This window comes from Myzus persicae, unplaced genomic scaffold (assembly GCF_001856785.1).
Source record: "Myzus persicae strain clone G006 unplaced genomic scaffold, MPER_G0061.0, whole genome shotgun sequence".
Taxonomy (NCBI): Eukaryota; Metazoa; Arthropoda; class Insecta; order Hemiptera; family Aphididae; genus Myzus; species Myzus persicae.
This window is the reverse complement of record NW_019100658.1, coordinates 595098-612185: the sequence shown is the minus strand read 5'-3', so window position 1 is coordinate 612185 and position 17088 is coordinate 595098. Positions and strand designations below refer to the sequence as shown.

Here is a 17088-nt window from a genome sequence, read left to right as displayed (position 1 = left end):
ATTTAAGGAATGTAAAAAAGGCTTTAACCTAGAATAAGAGCTTATTATGTTAATTTTATTGAATAAGTTGCGCCAATGATAACGATTGTAAAAAACAATAGTAAAATGTAATTATACTACATACAGATAAGATGCAAAAGAAAATTGGGAACTTGTTTTGAGTTCAAATTTGTACTTACTGCAATTTTTTATTGGGTATGATTGTGATTTATTTACTGATTTTAAATTGACATATCTAATATCGGAAAGGGGCTTAGGAAATTTAAGACATTTCAGTGTATAAATTAAGTATGAATTTTAGACTGAATTCAGGATGAAAATGAAAATTTATGTACGATAATATATATATTTTTTTTTAACAAGAGCAAAAATATTTGAATATTGTACGTTTATACTCTGATAAATACTCTGAATTCAGTCTTACATTTAAAATATATAATCTAAATGTCTATTAAAACTTCGGGCTTAGCTTGTATTATTTACAAAGGGCAAAAAAATCGTTTATGTTGCAAGTATATAAAAAAAAACAATGTCATATGAATAAAAAATATCACTAATATAATATACTTGGCAATATTTCAACGGAGATTTAATGTAAAGGCAAACTAATGCCATCACCTCCAGCTTACTTAAGAGCATAACATTTGAGGTGAAGTTGTACTCCATCGCTACTGGGGTCCATTATGAGGCAAGCCTGCTTGATTATTTGGCTATAAATAAATGATTTTGGATTAAATTTGAAATTGCTATTTTTCATCAATAGAATCTTATTAGAAATAAACTTACCAAAGTCATGGGTGGAAAATGTGGTGCTTGGACAACCATGTGTTGTGCTACCGATAAATGATGTCCCAATTTTGGTCCAACATTGTCTTCGGCCTTTTCTTCTTCCCTCCTCTTTAGACAAGCAGCTTTAGGATTAAGATTTCTTTCTGGAAAAATTAGAAAAGTAACAGTATAAAACATGATTTCAAAATAATTACAATTATTATAAGAATCAATCATTTACCTCGAACTTGTTGTTCCAATGACATGATTACTTCAACAGCCATGTTGAGAATACCCAGTTTAGTTTGAGGTTTATCGGTTTTTAGGTGTGTCATACACATCCTGCCAAGTTCTTTTAATGCTTCATTAATGTCACGAATTCGAATTCTGAAAATATAAAATAAATTATCACTGTGATATAACATGAATTATTAAAAAAAATTTTTAGTTGCACAATATTTTAATAATTTTGATAATCATAATTTACCAATGACTAATTGTTTCAAATTAAAATTAAAATACAGTACATAACTAATTATAAAAATAATAACTATTTTTGTCAATATAAACACATAATGGAGGAATATAATATTATTTTTATAACGACTATTAAAAAATACATTTTGAACAAATTATTGATAAAAAAAAAAATAATTTTGCATTTGTTAGGTGATCATAGCTGTGTACAAGGGGTACGAACTGAGTTCAAATGAAGGATTGATTACTGATTTATGAGAAAAATATTTTATATTTATTTAATTTCACTATTCAATATAAATGTAAATAACCATAAATCGTTGTTAATACATTTTAAATTAAACCATGATATTAATATAATATAAAAAAAGGAGCCAAGAGCCGCACATAAGTTGCAGGCAAAAAAGCTCACCTTTCTCGAGCGTTATTTGCTTGGCGGCGCTCCTTTTCTCGTTGAACTTTTAATTCAGGATCTTCACTCTCGTCATCCACACTTGTACAACAGCAATACGAAACATCATATTTAACATTAGATTCAAACTTAAAGTTACTAATTCATTTTTTAATGTTCTAAGAATTGTAATTTAAAATAGTCTAATCTAAAAAAAAAATGTATGTATTCCAACATTATACAAACATAATTATAATACATTTCAAAATTAACAATAACAGTAGATATTGAATCAAAACATTTAAGCAAATGTGATGGGTTACATTCAATTTTACTTTATCAAAAACTATTTAATGATATTTTACAAAATTAAATTATTTAGGAACTTACCTTTCACGGACATTATTGGCTTGTCTGCGTTCTTTTTCTCTGTGTGCTTTAGTCGATGGATCTTCATTATCTTCATCAGCACTAGAACAACTAAAATAACAGTCAGAATTTAAGTCAATATCTTATTTAATAATCTTTATGAATGAAGCGTGTAGGTGAGGTCCAATAGAGGTATGTCAATATTTAATGTCAACTTAACACAAAAATTAGAACACACACATATATATATATGGTTTTATTTTCATTTGAATCAGTACACAAGTTATGTAACATTCATACTCGCAATTACACAAAATGTATTACCATAGTAAAATAAGTTAATGTGCCATATTGTAGAAGTGATACTTTTATTGATTAGGTAAAGCATTACAGTTTTTCTTTATCAGTACTAAATGTATTTATGAATATTAATGGTTTTATATTATTTTTAGTAACTAAGCCTAATGTTCTATGGAACAGTTTATTAATTATATTGTATTCACACAATACTAATTTACTGTTATACTAAATGATAATACCATGCAGATGACACAAAACTATACTTTGAAATTAAGGCTGTTGAAAGTGAACCATTTTTAAGGGCAATATAGATTTAGGCAATATCCTAGATCCATCGTGAGTGATGTGTCACTGTGTGTGTAGTGACTGATCATTAGTGAGAGTGAGTTCCCCAAAAACTTTATGTTATTAAAGATAAACTACGTCTAAGATTCTCGGAAATCCATAAATTACATATGTGCAGTCACACGTCGCTATATTTTGTTGTTTGTTACTTTACAAAAAAGTTTCAACGAAGTCTCAAAAAACGGAAAACAAATTCACCCAGTACCTACAGAAAGCTAGATTTTAATTTTGAAAACATATTTGAATTCCTCATTCTCTTTTCTAGGTTATGTAGTAAATGGATTTTTGATTTTTTATATTGATTAATAAGTATAATACCAAATATATTTTCTTTTTTATTGAAATTCACTTTTACTTAAGTGTTACTAAAAAAAAATTATTTCATACAAAACACAAACAATAATTTTTCAAAATAATAAAGGACTTCTGGAATTATATTTATTTGTCTTTCGTTTGATGGTCTAAATGCACGGAAAAACAACTTGCTTTCAACAGCCTGAAAAACTATTTATGATGCAAATATCTTACAATCTGGTATTAATAAGTTTTTTTAATGGTGTGAAGAAAATCTTCTTTCTCTAAATATTAATAAATTCTGAGTAATTTATTTTACACATAGCAAAAATCCAATAATGTATCAGTATCAAATTAATAACTATTCTTTCAATTGAGTTAAAGTCAAAGAAAGACTTGGATGTCTACTTTGAAAATTTTTATCTAATATTTTCTAATTATAGAATGATTAAAAACAAATCATATAATATGTTAGTTTTTATGAATAGAAATACAAGAGTTTAAAAGCACTATATATGTCATTAGTAAAATCTAACTTAGAATTTAGTTCACTCATTTAGTCTTGTGATAACACAAAATATATAAATGATCTTGATAATATCCAATATAAGTTTTTGAAAAGAATTGCTTATGTTTCTAAATTTGTCAATACATCATTCTAATGATTTGATTCACTAACTAGGCTGTAAGGATTACCAAATAAAACAGTCTTTACACAATTTAAATAGAAATGTTTGGTTTTCAGTATACAGACATGGTTGTGTCGTGTTGTTACATTTTTTTTTTACGTTGCTTTGTGACACTGTTGTGTCGCTAAATAATTTAAATTAAATTTACATTTTAGTTATAACGGAGAAATAGTAAAAGAGTCTTGTGCAAATTTACCTAAACTAACAAATTTATAAAAATTAACTCGCAAAATGTTAAATATTTAGTAGAGAATTTACATGTATTAGATTTATTTTAGATGGATATTTGTTCGTTTGAGGCTCTTATAATTACACGGCTAAGACACCTCAACGAAGCAAAATCTGAAGTTAAGTTAAGTTAATGTGTCTTTAAAAATAAAAGGGGCAAAAATTGCACATTAAACTTACTATTGACGGGGTCGTTTTGAATTTTTATTTATAGGCGAATTGTTTGGGGGTGAATTGGCATTAACGATGTTATTTACTAACAAGTGATCACTGCTAGTAGGCTTGGTATCTGAACTGTCTGGAGGTTCTTTCCGTTTTTCTACAATAAAAAGAAAACAACATTAAGATTAAAATTATGTTTGAAAAATTAAAAATATAGGAATTAGTTAAAAAAAATATTTTGATGAGTACATACTGATATTGCTTAGTCTTTCAATTTTGATTGGCCCATCACTGTCTTGACATGTTGAAAGTGTTTGGTAAGTATTTGGAACACCTCCAACTGTAGCAGTCGCTGAATGGGGACTTCCCTAAAAGCAAAACAATAAATTATAAATATAAAGTACTACGAGTAAAAGATTAAGAAAAAAAAAACTTAAAAACATTGTAACTTACTAAATGTTGATGATACAATGGTACAATGCCTGAAGCGGAATGTTGAACACCAGCTAAACTTAAAGCCTGACTTTCGGCATGATTTCGTAAAACATTTATGGCATCGTCCAGTCTTTCTTCCATACGACTACCCTATAATACAAACAAAAAATTTACTTGTAAAAACAAATTACAGAAACAGAAATAATACAAGAATTTACACCAACCCACATTCAAGCAATTTATGTTAGTACTAATTGTAGCTATTATACTTAAAAGTTAGAAATGTTAGAATATTACATACCAAATGAATAGTGCGATGGTCAGTAGGAAAATGAGGAGATCCAGGATGAGGTGGTACTACGCCAGGGGTCCAAGATCCGGCACTGTTTGCAGGCGCTAAAGGTGCCAAAGGTGGTGGTGAACTTACAGGTGTAGATGGATTTGAACTGTAACTGCTGACACTCTGGTCAGTGGGATATATCTACAACACATTGTTGTATTTTAAGAAATCGAATTTTTTTTTTATTTAACAAATTAATTTTGAAATAATTCTTAACCACTGACGTAGGTCCAGAATACTGTAATCGTACCGCTAGGGTTGTATAAAATGACAAGGATAGGATTCAGGTATTTTTCACAACAAAGAAAAACATACTTCTAAACCTAACAGTTATAAGAAATGTTTAGTGAATCGCTATGATTCTTGTTAGTGTTATTTGTTAATAAAAGCAACAAAAATCCTTCAATGGTAACTATTTAAGCATACCTTAATAATATCCCAGCGTATATATATTATATAAATGTAGGTTAATTATGTATATTCAAATAAAGCAAATAAATAAATAAATTTATCGTACTGATGCTAAAGTTTTGACAAGTGTATCCCCGGGAGTTTGAATAGTGGGACTGTTATGTCCTGGGTACATCATTGAGCTAGGGGTTACTGCAATTGGACTTGGAGCAGAAGGAGGAGCTCCACGCAAACTTGACATAGGTGGTAGAGGGGAAGTGCCTAGGCCATCTGTAGCAGGTGAAACACCACTAGGAGGTATACTAGCATTTGGACCAATAGTATTAAAGCCCTGTGAAAAATAAACATTTATTATCACCAAACTTATGACTCAGATGTATAAAAAAAATAAAAATAAAAATAGAAAATTTTAACAATTAAAGAAAAAATAAATATAGCTCATTTACATTATTTAATACAAAACAATTATTGAACTGTTATTATAATATTTATTTAAAAATTATAAGATATTGTGATAAATAGTAAAATTGAAATATAATTTATTCTCTTAAACTAATGAGGTCAAGTAAATTAAATATAACTATAAGTTATTAAAAATTATAAGTATATTCAAATAAAAGATGACAATTGTTTAAGATCAAATTTAATTTTAGCTTAAAAAAGTGTAAAAAAATTATAAGATAAAAAAAAGGTAATATATTTTTAATGAGTCCCATTAAAAATACCAATATCAAAGTTATTTTAAAAATAATTAAATTAAATTGTCTCTCAATTTTATGTAAAAGTACTGGAATAGAATAAAAATATCATGGTAATATAAAGTATTTTCTTAGATTATGTACCCATCCTTACAAATAAATACATACTTGTCATGTATTATATTATGTGACTATTAAAAATATTGTATTAAATTTAAGAATACATTTTGGAAAAACTGAGATTTTTTTAATAAATACAAAAATAATTATGTTTCATTTAAAATCTTAAATAATATTCTATATTCAAATCTAAGTAGTAAAATATTAATTTTTTTAAAATAAAATAGGAAGAGTGAGAGAGCTTTTGATGGATATGTGGAGAGGTTTATTTTTAATAAATATAAACTAGTATACAAAAATTGTTTACAACAAAATTGTATAATTTAATTTAGAATTGAGGATTTCACATAGATACTTTAATTGCCAGTTTGAAATTACAACAATTTCATTAGTTTTCAAAACCAACTATTTTAGTCATGCATTATTATAAACTAAATTGTCTTTTTTTTTGTTTCATAAAGCTACAGTTTAAAACCTTGTAATATTCTATGCTAATGCTAATTTAAAGTTGGTATTTAAACATTGAAATCTGCATAATATGCTTTTGTGTAGTATAAACACAAAAATAAATTATTATAGGTAACCTTAAGAACTAAAATATGAAGTTGATAAATAAATGTTAACATTTTAAAGTACAAATGAGAAAATATATTTTTATTATAAGAATATAGTTCAATAATTTATGTAATAAAAAAATGTTACCTATTTATGAATTATTAATGTTTTTGTCAGGCTATAATTATATTATATAATTATCTAAAATAATATTAAATTTAACATTTTAATAAAGTGTTCCCAGCTTTTTAATTATTAACAATATGATCAAAATAAAATTGTTCAAGTCAAATGCGAAAAAAAATACACAAATATAATAAATTATTATTATTATATTCCGTTAAATAATTAAGTTTTTATTTTGACCGTAAAATATTAAGAAATAACAAAATTGTTACGTCCCTATGAGTATTAGGTTTTTAAAATGTAAATTAATTTTAAATTAGAATACATTAAAGTGATTTAACTAAGAATATTTATCAGAAAATCTCTAAATTTAAAAATTAATAAACTATTAAAAAATAAACTAAAATAAACTATTATTCAATTTTTCTTTATTGAAGATAAATTTACTAAAAATTGGAATTTAGTTAAAAGAAAATTTTTAAAAACAAAAGTTAACAATTTGAATACGATTTTACCACATACAACATAATATTAAATAAGAAGGGCTACATATAACAAGATCTGAATATTGTACCTACATATTTTATGAATGTTGATTTTTTTATGTATTAACTCGATGTTACCATTGAAGGGGAATTTGTTTGTACAGTGTAGTTTGCCGCAATATACACATTAATAAAGCTCAAATGACCTCCCGTTAAATTAGAATTATTCCAAATTTAATTTAAAATGTTAGCTTCAGCCCTTATAAGTGACTAAAAATAAATTATATATTCTCACCAAATTTTCTGGTGTTAGCATAGTATTTGTTGGCGGAAAATTGTTTGGCGTCATGTTTGGAGACGTGGTCAGCAACGAATTGGGTGGGTTGGTATATGTTGTATACGTTGTAGGAGACTGAAGTTGAGCAGTAGCACTAGTTGTCCAAACATCGCTATTATTTCCTGTGCCGTCTAAAGATCATAGATGTTTGTACAAAAAAAAAATTATTAAACAATGAAATTAGAATTTTTAAAAAATATTTTTCATTTATTTAAATTACACTAATTACCCAAGTAATAAGAATCAGCATTGTACACAGATGAACCTGGTTTTTGAGCAGCAAATCTAGCTGGGTCTGGTGTAAATTCATCACCACCATACTGAAACATAAATATTCAAGTCGAGATTTAGTAAGAAATAATGATAAGTACAAAAAACTAATAACATTTTACTAGGAAAATTATTAATAAAGAAGAATAGTCTATTTTCACAAACAATATTTAGTGTGATTATAGTGTTAAGTATGGACTATAGATAACCTACACTTATTATTAAAAATATTACAGGGATGATTTTGAAACCAACCATAAACATAATATATTTGCAAAGGGTCAAGATGAATCGATATGGTAGTCGACAATAGCAAATAGAGATTGAAAAATTTACATTTTAATATTTTATGTACCATACACTAATACTGTAATACCAATAATGTGTAATATAAATTTATACCTAACACTATTATCAACAATTATATTGGTGTAGTTACACCGAGTGGACAATTATCCGCGGGTCTGTCTCTGACTTGGTCACTTACGGTTCGGACGGAGGCCAGAAACATATTATTCTATTTTCAAGGCTGTGGTTTTAAAGTTTCGATTATTACCTGCTCAATTATAATACATCGACTACTTATAGACTGATCGAGAAAAATATAGGCACAGCGAACGTTATATGGTATACACGGGAAAACGGAACGAATACCGCCGAACACAACCTTGAAAAATACACAAGGCTAAAATCCAAAAATGTCAGCAGCAAGTCACCATAAAACGTATGCGCAATTTCGGAAATAATTATTATTATGTTGATAAAAGTGCGGACGGCGGCGTAAGATCGAGCGATTCAATTAAACGACCGTATTAGCCGTGGGTAGTTATCGGTAAAAAGACCTGTATGGTTAGCATTCGCTTAATGTGTCGGATGGAAAATCAGCGAAGCGTTTTGGAAGAAAAAAAATTTATTACACTCAGTCAAATTTGAACTTTCCAATTGTAAAAATACGATTAAAAAACTGCGTTTTACGATTTAACCATTATCGAGGTGCCACGAAAAAAAATACATAATCCCCGGCAGTCCGATTTCCTGTACGCATACACAATAATAATAATACCTAAGGGGAAAAAATACTGCTTGCATAATACGAATACTATACGGCAGTATTTATACAATATGTATGTTGACGGTGATATACTGGTAAACTTTTAATGAGACTTGTCTCGCGAGTACACACCACTGCCCACACGACGAGGGGTACGTTTTCCTCGCCACCGCAGCACCAGTCCACCATCCAGCAGACATAAATTTGTTTTGTTGAAGTGAAATTGCAGTGCACTCGTAATAGGTACGAGACACGTAAGTACGTACCTATATACATACAGTCGAGACTCGAGAGCATTATCGTTATCGGCATTTTATCACATGACTATTTATAGGATTATTCTCCGTGGCCTCGAGAAAAACTACACTTATATAAAATATGATATTATACAAACGAAACAACTAAATAATTACATTAAAAGTTTTGTTTTTTAATTGCCTTTTAATAAGGATACGAAATCATTAATTCTATAAAAAATACCCAACAAAACCGCATGACAATACTTTTGAATCGTGACCAGGCGGACTCTGACTACGGTTATCTTTTTTGTTAAACCACCCAATCGTTCTATGCAGCACGGTAAAAACAGTGTATAGGTACACATAACATATTATTATACTTAGTATAAAGGTATTTAGTATACAGTGATATCGAAGTTGTTTCGTTCTGTCTTCTGTGCCGTTCTTGCTATAAGGGACTCAATACTCCATAGAGGGCTTAAAAATATTATAGTCGACACGAGCCAGAATGCTTTTAATTGCGGTTAGGTAGTTCATTCAAAAATTCAAAACTACCATGTTCTAATGTCATAGCTACGGGGAGAAGGCAATAAGGGCAAATCCTCCTCATATTAGATTGATTAGTATTGTATACAGAAATAAGTACCAAATATTATTGATTTAATAGGTATACAAAGTGAAGCTATGATAATTAATTTGAATTTATAAAAGGTTTATTTTGTGTATAAACCTAACCTTACAATTGACTGAAGATTATGATAATAGATAATATGTGAATTTATATTTATTCTTATATTATTTATGCTAGCACCGGTGTTAAATAAGAAAACCGTGTATTATAATTTTTAAATTTCGTATGGTGTTATACTAATATCGTGGGTAATTATATTGCAGAATCTACTATTATATACAACAGAATATTTTTACTGTGGATCACACGGCTATATGTTTAACATATAATCTCAGTGTTCTGTATGACTATAATAGCAAATAGCTGTATTACCAATAACCTTTTCATAAAAAAATCTAATATCCGATAAGTAATAAGCGTATTATGGCATATGCTAACATTTCTAAATGCAGTGCCCCCTTCCCCCAAAAAAATATTCTTGCTACAACACTGTCTTGTAATATAATTTGATAAACTTTGTTTTTACCATAGGAATTTCTATTTTCTATCGCCTAACTTACAAATTAAAATCATTAGAATTGGTTCTCGTGGGTGTGATTACCCGTCCCTATTTTTGTATGCGCTATGTATTTAAAGTGTGCGGTCATAAATGCGTTAAAATTGTTTGTAACTTCACTTCCCACGAGTTCGGCTGACACAAAAAAATAGAACTGCCGAACAGTTTTTATCTTTAAATTATAGGGGATAAACTCATGACTTAATCTAACTGGATTAAATCGCCCAGTTTGATTGCTTATAAGACTATGCAGTGCGCGACAACATTTTATTTTGAATTACTTTTATAAACACTTTAAATGTTACTTATTCGACGTTATAACAATGTTCTACTTTAAAATTTATAACACATGTCCACTGTCCATAATATTATGTCCTAATCAATTATAACTTAAGACTTGCACGTTACATTGAAAGTTTGTGAAAACCGATTTTGCCATACTACACTTGTTTAGGCCAATACAAATATACATTTATTGCATCTTCTTAAAACTAAATTCGAAACGTATGAGTAATGAGTATGTGTATAATATATTTAAACATGATTAATTTGAGGCCACTGTGTAACATACATTATAAATATTTGAATTTTGAAGACTCTTACGTAAATTGTACAGGATTAGGGATATCCTTTATTAAAGTTTTTACTATAATATCCCCACTGCAGAATTGTCACGCAGTTTATTCGAAATAAAAAGTGCGGAGCGTATAATATAGCTATAGCTAATATACGCGAAACAGATAAATGTAAATCATGTGACATATGAGCTTTGGCTTTATGGCTCTATCTATAATATTGTGTTTGTCTTCATTCCCTCTTGTCCGATCCCAGTATCTAATATTACGTGTTAAATATTGTATAAAAAAGTGTTGTAATGTTATAATTTCGTCACGATAGTGTTTAAATAGAGATCAGGAAGATTAAAAGTTTAACGCACCCATGGGAGGTCGTAAATCTTCCAGGTAAAAAAAACATTTCATTTTTATTTGTGAATGCACTTGCACACATATTAAGAATAGTATAACACTAATAAAACTTTAAATGATTTCAATGTACTGGCCTATCGCTATAAATTTAACAAACAAATGCTGACAACAGCATTGCAACTTAGATAATAACGATATAATTTATTTGTCTTGATGTATTCATATTTGGATAATAATTATTTGTATTAAATGAAACGAAACATATTATACTGACGTATTGTAAATAGTAATAATAAAATAGAATATCTCAGATATTAAAAAATATAGAATTTTATAAAAAAAAATAATTAAAAACATCTATTGTTAGGAAAAAACAAATAAAACCTTTTAATATTTTAATTATGGTACAGAAATTAAAATTAATGTTTATAGTCTATTTAATTTATTATTGCTATATGATAAAAACTATGATTATTAAATAATATTCATGTTTATATGACCGACAGAAATAAGTTCTAATATACCTATTGTTCATAATTAATCCACATAATCTAAGTAGAATAAAGTACCTAATAAAGTTTGTTATTAAATTTTAAATAGTAGGTACTAATTTGAGATAAAAAAATGTATAGCATTTTATGCCATGAAAAAAATTATACCCGACTTCCTCCTCTTCTTAAATCAACAATGGAACTTAAAAAAAAAAACGTTGAAACTAGATGTAAAAGCCTTCGCTTTCTTTTCATAATATTTATCAATATTTATCTAATTCACACCGAAATAAAACCATCACGGAACATTATACAATTTTTAGTTTATTTAAAAAAATTATATTTAAATATAGTAATGGTAGCAAGTAACACAAAATATTAGTTCGATTATTTAGGTATTGGTTATATGATACAATGAGGTTTCTAATTTTAACACCCATTAACTTTAAAACTAGTTACATATTAGTTCTAAGCATAAAAAAAACAAGAAGTTATTAAATAATTATCTAAAAAAGGAACAGCAGTGTTGTAGATTAGGAGGGTAGGGAAGTGCTTAAAACAAATTTGTATCTAGGAACAATTTATACGGGTTCCATCTGAATTAATTTTTGAATTAAAACATAAATGAATAAATGCAGTTAAACAGCGTGTTCAACTATTACTAAGATAAAATTTAAAAAGTTGATTGATAACTTTCTTGAAGTAATTAACCATTAGGCTGTAGAATTAAATTATATAGTATATACATTGAACGATAGCACAATATTATGTTAACGCAATTATAATGTCTAAAAAATAGTACCATCATAATTTAAGATACAATATTATTGTACATATGTATTTTTCAAACACCGAAAATAATATTAATTATTACACGATTTAAATTATCGACTATGGTAAGATAATCTATAATTTAAGACTCTGAATTGATATTTCATTTTTTGAAACACGCACACACAACATAAGATACTAATATGATAATAATTTTGCTAACGCCGCAAAAACATCTATACAATAAATAAGTAACAACACAATAAAATATACAAGGTTGATGGTGACGAGAAAAAATTTAAAAAATTTTCATTCGGACAATGGAAAATTATTTCGCAATGCAATTCTTTGCATTGATTGACCTTATAACATACTTAAGAGTATATATTATTATATACAATACACAGAAACGGAATCCCTGAATGCGTTAAAAATAACCACAATGGCAGATGCATCTTCAAGGAGACTTACGTGAATGGATTATTTCTTTTTCTAATGAATGATGAAAACAAGAACATAAAGAACTAGTATAATAAAGACATATTGAACGATATAATATATTATATTGTCGTACGTATGTACACACTACACAGCTCTTTTATGGAAACTTGTTTTCTACTCGTTTAATTCCTTCTTTTTTTCACTGTCACAATACCAAAATATTAACAGATTGCATTCAAATGGTAACAAACAATGAATATTGTGTCACGCAACAAATTAATGAACTTAATTACATTGAGTATTATATATATTTTGTTTAAACTTGTAAAAAAAAAAACTCTACGTTTCAATTTTTTTTCCAATAACAATGAAAGGCTTTTAGAAACGAACATAATACGTTATATACAACGTTTTGGTTCATTACCCTACGCGATTATATGTATATACGATTAAAAATGGTAAATAAGAATAACATTAGGAACAAATATAAACTTGTAAGAGTCATTATTTAAGGCTAACATAATATGTGATCTATATGGACTACGATAATCAAAACTTGTTCCGGTCAATTAAATGAACAAAATCGAAATAAAATTCGATGGTATAACGAAGTATTAATTAGTGTACATATTATTTTAATAAATAAAAAAATGGACGTGTTTTATGATTTAAAAACAACGATTCACATGTACGCTGCTTGCTAATGTGCCATAAACTGTTTTAGATATAAATGTTATTGATTTTTTAATTCCCGCAATTCGGAATACAATTTATTAAAATTGTCAACGGAATGCGATTTATTGATAAATAAGTAGCCAATTAATCTTAATTTGACATTCAGTTTTTAGTTAGGTACCTATTTAATAAAACAATTATAGAAAGGTATGTGGAAAAATAAAAATAATAGGTTCACTACAATAACGCAAAATTAAACCTAACTGAACTAATCAGGGCGATAGAGCATACTGCATACCTACGTATACTTCATTACCCAAGACCGGTACTTGGTCAACAGCAATTGCAGTTGTGTACAGATTTTAAGAAAATTAAATAAATAATACACTGTTTTAAAATAAAAAATATTATTTAGTTAATGGTAAATTATCGACCTACTATACTTTTAATTTTACAATACAATTTATTTCATATTTTTTTATAATATTCGATTATAATATTGTAAAACATTTTAATACCTAATCTTAATAAATATTAAATAGTTAAATTGTTTTTATATAATATTAAAATAGTATATAATAACATAAATCATATGCCGTATATGCATAGTGGAATCCACAAAGTTGATTCGGAATAGTTCTTATTATAGAAAGTGTTAAGGGGAAGATATGTAAGCCCATTCATTTTAAGTCTAAATAAAATTCTATATGGATTCAACTATATATGCTTATATTTTATTCTATTATTTCTTTACTATATTGTATATTCTGATCAAATTTTATATCTGTGTAAGTATTAAGTAGGTATATAAAATATATTTTTTAATATCATTTAAACTTTTTAAGATATTGCTAAATAATTAAATTATAATTATGAGTATTCAAATTTTAAGCTCCATATCAAAGCAATAGTACATAAGTACCATTTTGTTTGAACATGAAAAGTTCTTTTTTACAGAGGATTACCTTTAGTTTTACTAAACTATTTAAATTTATAGTTAAGGCATAACATGATATTATAGTGACTATAGTAGGGACTCAAATCGATCATTAGTCTATATGACCATACATAAGACCATATATACATAATACATTCAAATTTAATTTTCCAATTTATAAAATATTTAGTTATATTGTGTGATTAAGCTCGTATTTGTGTTGTACTCTTTAAAAATATAAATATAAATATTTAAAACCCTTCAAAATAATTTCAAAAATATTTAGATTAGTAAAAAATAAGGATATTCACAGAGTGATCCATTTAATATAATTTACTTCAAGTCATTGAGAGTATATAATTAATAAATTATGTTAATATACACAATATATTCCAGAGCCAAGAACCCTCCAACACCATTAGTCCATAAATATTTTTGCACAAAATTAATAGCTATGAATTTAATAATTTCGACATGTTCATTGCCAAAACAAAAAAAAACTAGATAGAATTGATTAAGATAGATTGTATATATATAGATTGTATATACGGCTATCGTGAATCGTGGTACAAGCATACAACTGCAAAAGAAAATATTTAATGTGACGTTGAGATGATATTATGATGAGTATTGCGAAATTGTTACAACACGTATTTATTGCAGTATGCATTTATTAATATAAAATAAGTATATTAATACTAAGTTAAAATTAAATAAACAAAATATATCATATCTGAAGTCGTTATTATAGATATATTTTTGAACTAAATACACATTTAAAAATACAACACATCAATATTATCTTTGTCTTTCACTTGCGAAACAGATAAGTGTTTTTTAATGTATTGGCTATATGATTCCCTTCACTGCTTTCAATACACAAACAAATTATTATACTACGGATTTACACTACAAACATTATTTCCATGAGCAATTATAGGGGTTCCGAAGACATTGACTTACAATAAGGGCTTCGACCGAAGGTTCGTGGCCTAGAGGCTGAAACCAAACACAGACACGCGACACTGTGCGAAACACGACAAAATTAAAAATAAAATCAATCATACTATCAATAACAACAACTTTTTGTAATTTCAAGGAATTAATTTTATTTAATTAAGTTTTAAAATTCAATTATTTTGGTTTAATGAAATTGAATTTATTAAATGCGCACATTAAAAGTAAATTCAATAATCCCGAAATACGTCAAAATTGATTTTATGTTTTTGTTATAATATATTGTTATTTTTTTTATGCATTTATTCGGAAATATCGATTATTTTGTTTTTAGTTATTAGGTACTATTAGGTACTATTAGGTATTATTATTTTTTACATCAAGATTTTCCTAGCCTGGTTCTACATCTACCTATAGATAAAAACAGAGTTTAAGTTTTAACTATTTTAATATGATGGTAATAATATTAAATGGCGGTGGTCAATTAATTGTTTTGGGTTAAATTACTTAAAAATTTAATAAAAGGTTCGTCGTAAATTGTTGTTACAACTTTTAAAAATATCAAAAATATAGCCAAATAGCTTTTTTTACAAGTATTTGCAATTTGAATTTTGATGATATTGCAGTAGGTACATCTACTTATTTATGCAAAACGTACAGGCAATAACGATTTACCTTCAAACGATTTTAGTTATTATGTTATTCCTTATTTTTCAAAATATATTAGTCGCAAGAACATTAAACATTCCTCTATATTTCTTAAATAATCAAATATTTAGACTAATTTTAACCTATTTATAAGCATTTTAAATGTTAGTATTTTTTAGGTTTTATTTTTCTATAAATGTTGAAAAATTATTCTACATATTCAAAATCCTAGAAAATTTATGACACGATTTCTCATAAGTTGTAATTACTAATTAAAAATATTAAAAATACACAGGTAGGCACAATTTTTTGGTATAAACATCTGAAGTTTTGATTTTGACAAAATTGGATATATTTTATCCGAACAATAACGATTAACAACACAACACATATTAAGCTTGGAGACTTAAAAATGTTCAGTATTACATATATTATTATTATTTTAAGCAACTTATACTACAAACCTAATCATATACCGTTCTACGCGTTCTGTATTGACTTATGTCTTATACATTATAATAACAATAATATATGATACCTACCTATAACAATATTATAATAATTGATAGTAAAATATATCCTTAGAAATAAGGACCACCCTCTACTCAGAATCGTTTTTTGTACCTATGTAATAATTTATTGTAGAATTAAAATTTATCACATTGTTTACAACAACTCACCCAATGATGAGGTACACTCAAAATCTACTATACAGCAAAGCAAATTCTCCAGTTTTTGTTAGTTGATTATGATCAATAATGATAGAGATAGTCAAAATTTAATCATGTCCGACATTAATAACTTCGTTTTGGCAATTTAACAAAGTGATCACTTTTATACGCAGACGTATAGATTCAGCATTTCAATTCGTTGGAAGGCATTCAGGAGTGCATATGACGTATATAATATATATAATAATATAATATAATTAACTAACATAGAAAAATAAACAGTGTCAAAATAAT

At 27.0% G+C, this 17088-nt stretch overlaps 1 protein-coding gene across 9 annotated transcripts in view; it reads right to left on the bottom strand.

The window, feature by feature from the left end:
* Window positions 1-539: 539 nt before the first annotated feature.
* Window positions 540-17088, bottom strand: part of LOC111039264 (transcription factor 12) — a 30546-nt gene continuing 13997 nt past the window's right edge. For 3 of the 9 annotated variants that reach the window (XM_022322731.1, XM_022322747.1, XM_022322688.1), the window contains 12 exons: window positions 7760-7850; window positions 7489-7661; window positions 5316-5540; window positions 4760-4939; window positions 4477-4608; window positions 4277-4391; window positions 4042-4180; window positions 2027-2116; window positions 1658-1738; window positions 1010-1155; window positions 787-932; window positions 540-710 (listed from right to left, as the gene is read on the bottom strand). In XM_022322731.1, coding sequence (XP_022178423.1) covers window positions 669-710; window positions 787-932; window positions 1010-1155; window positions 1658-1738; window positions 2027-2116; window positions 4042-4180; window positions 4277-4391; window positions 4477-4608; window positions 4760-4939; window positions 5316-5540; window positions 7489-7661; window positions 7760-7850 — 1560 coding nt within the window. In that variant the 3' untranslated portion in view covers window positions 540-668. The remainder of the gene's footprint in view (window positions 711-786; window positions 933-1009; window positions 1156-1657; window positions 1739-2026; window positions 2117-4041; window positions 4181-4276; window positions 4392-4476; window positions 4609-4759; window positions 4940-5315; window positions 5541-7488; window positions 7662-7759; window positions 7851-17088) is intronic. The other 6 variants (XM_022322707.1, XM_022322738.1, XM_022322725.1 and 3 more) reach the window with 6 other exon arrangements.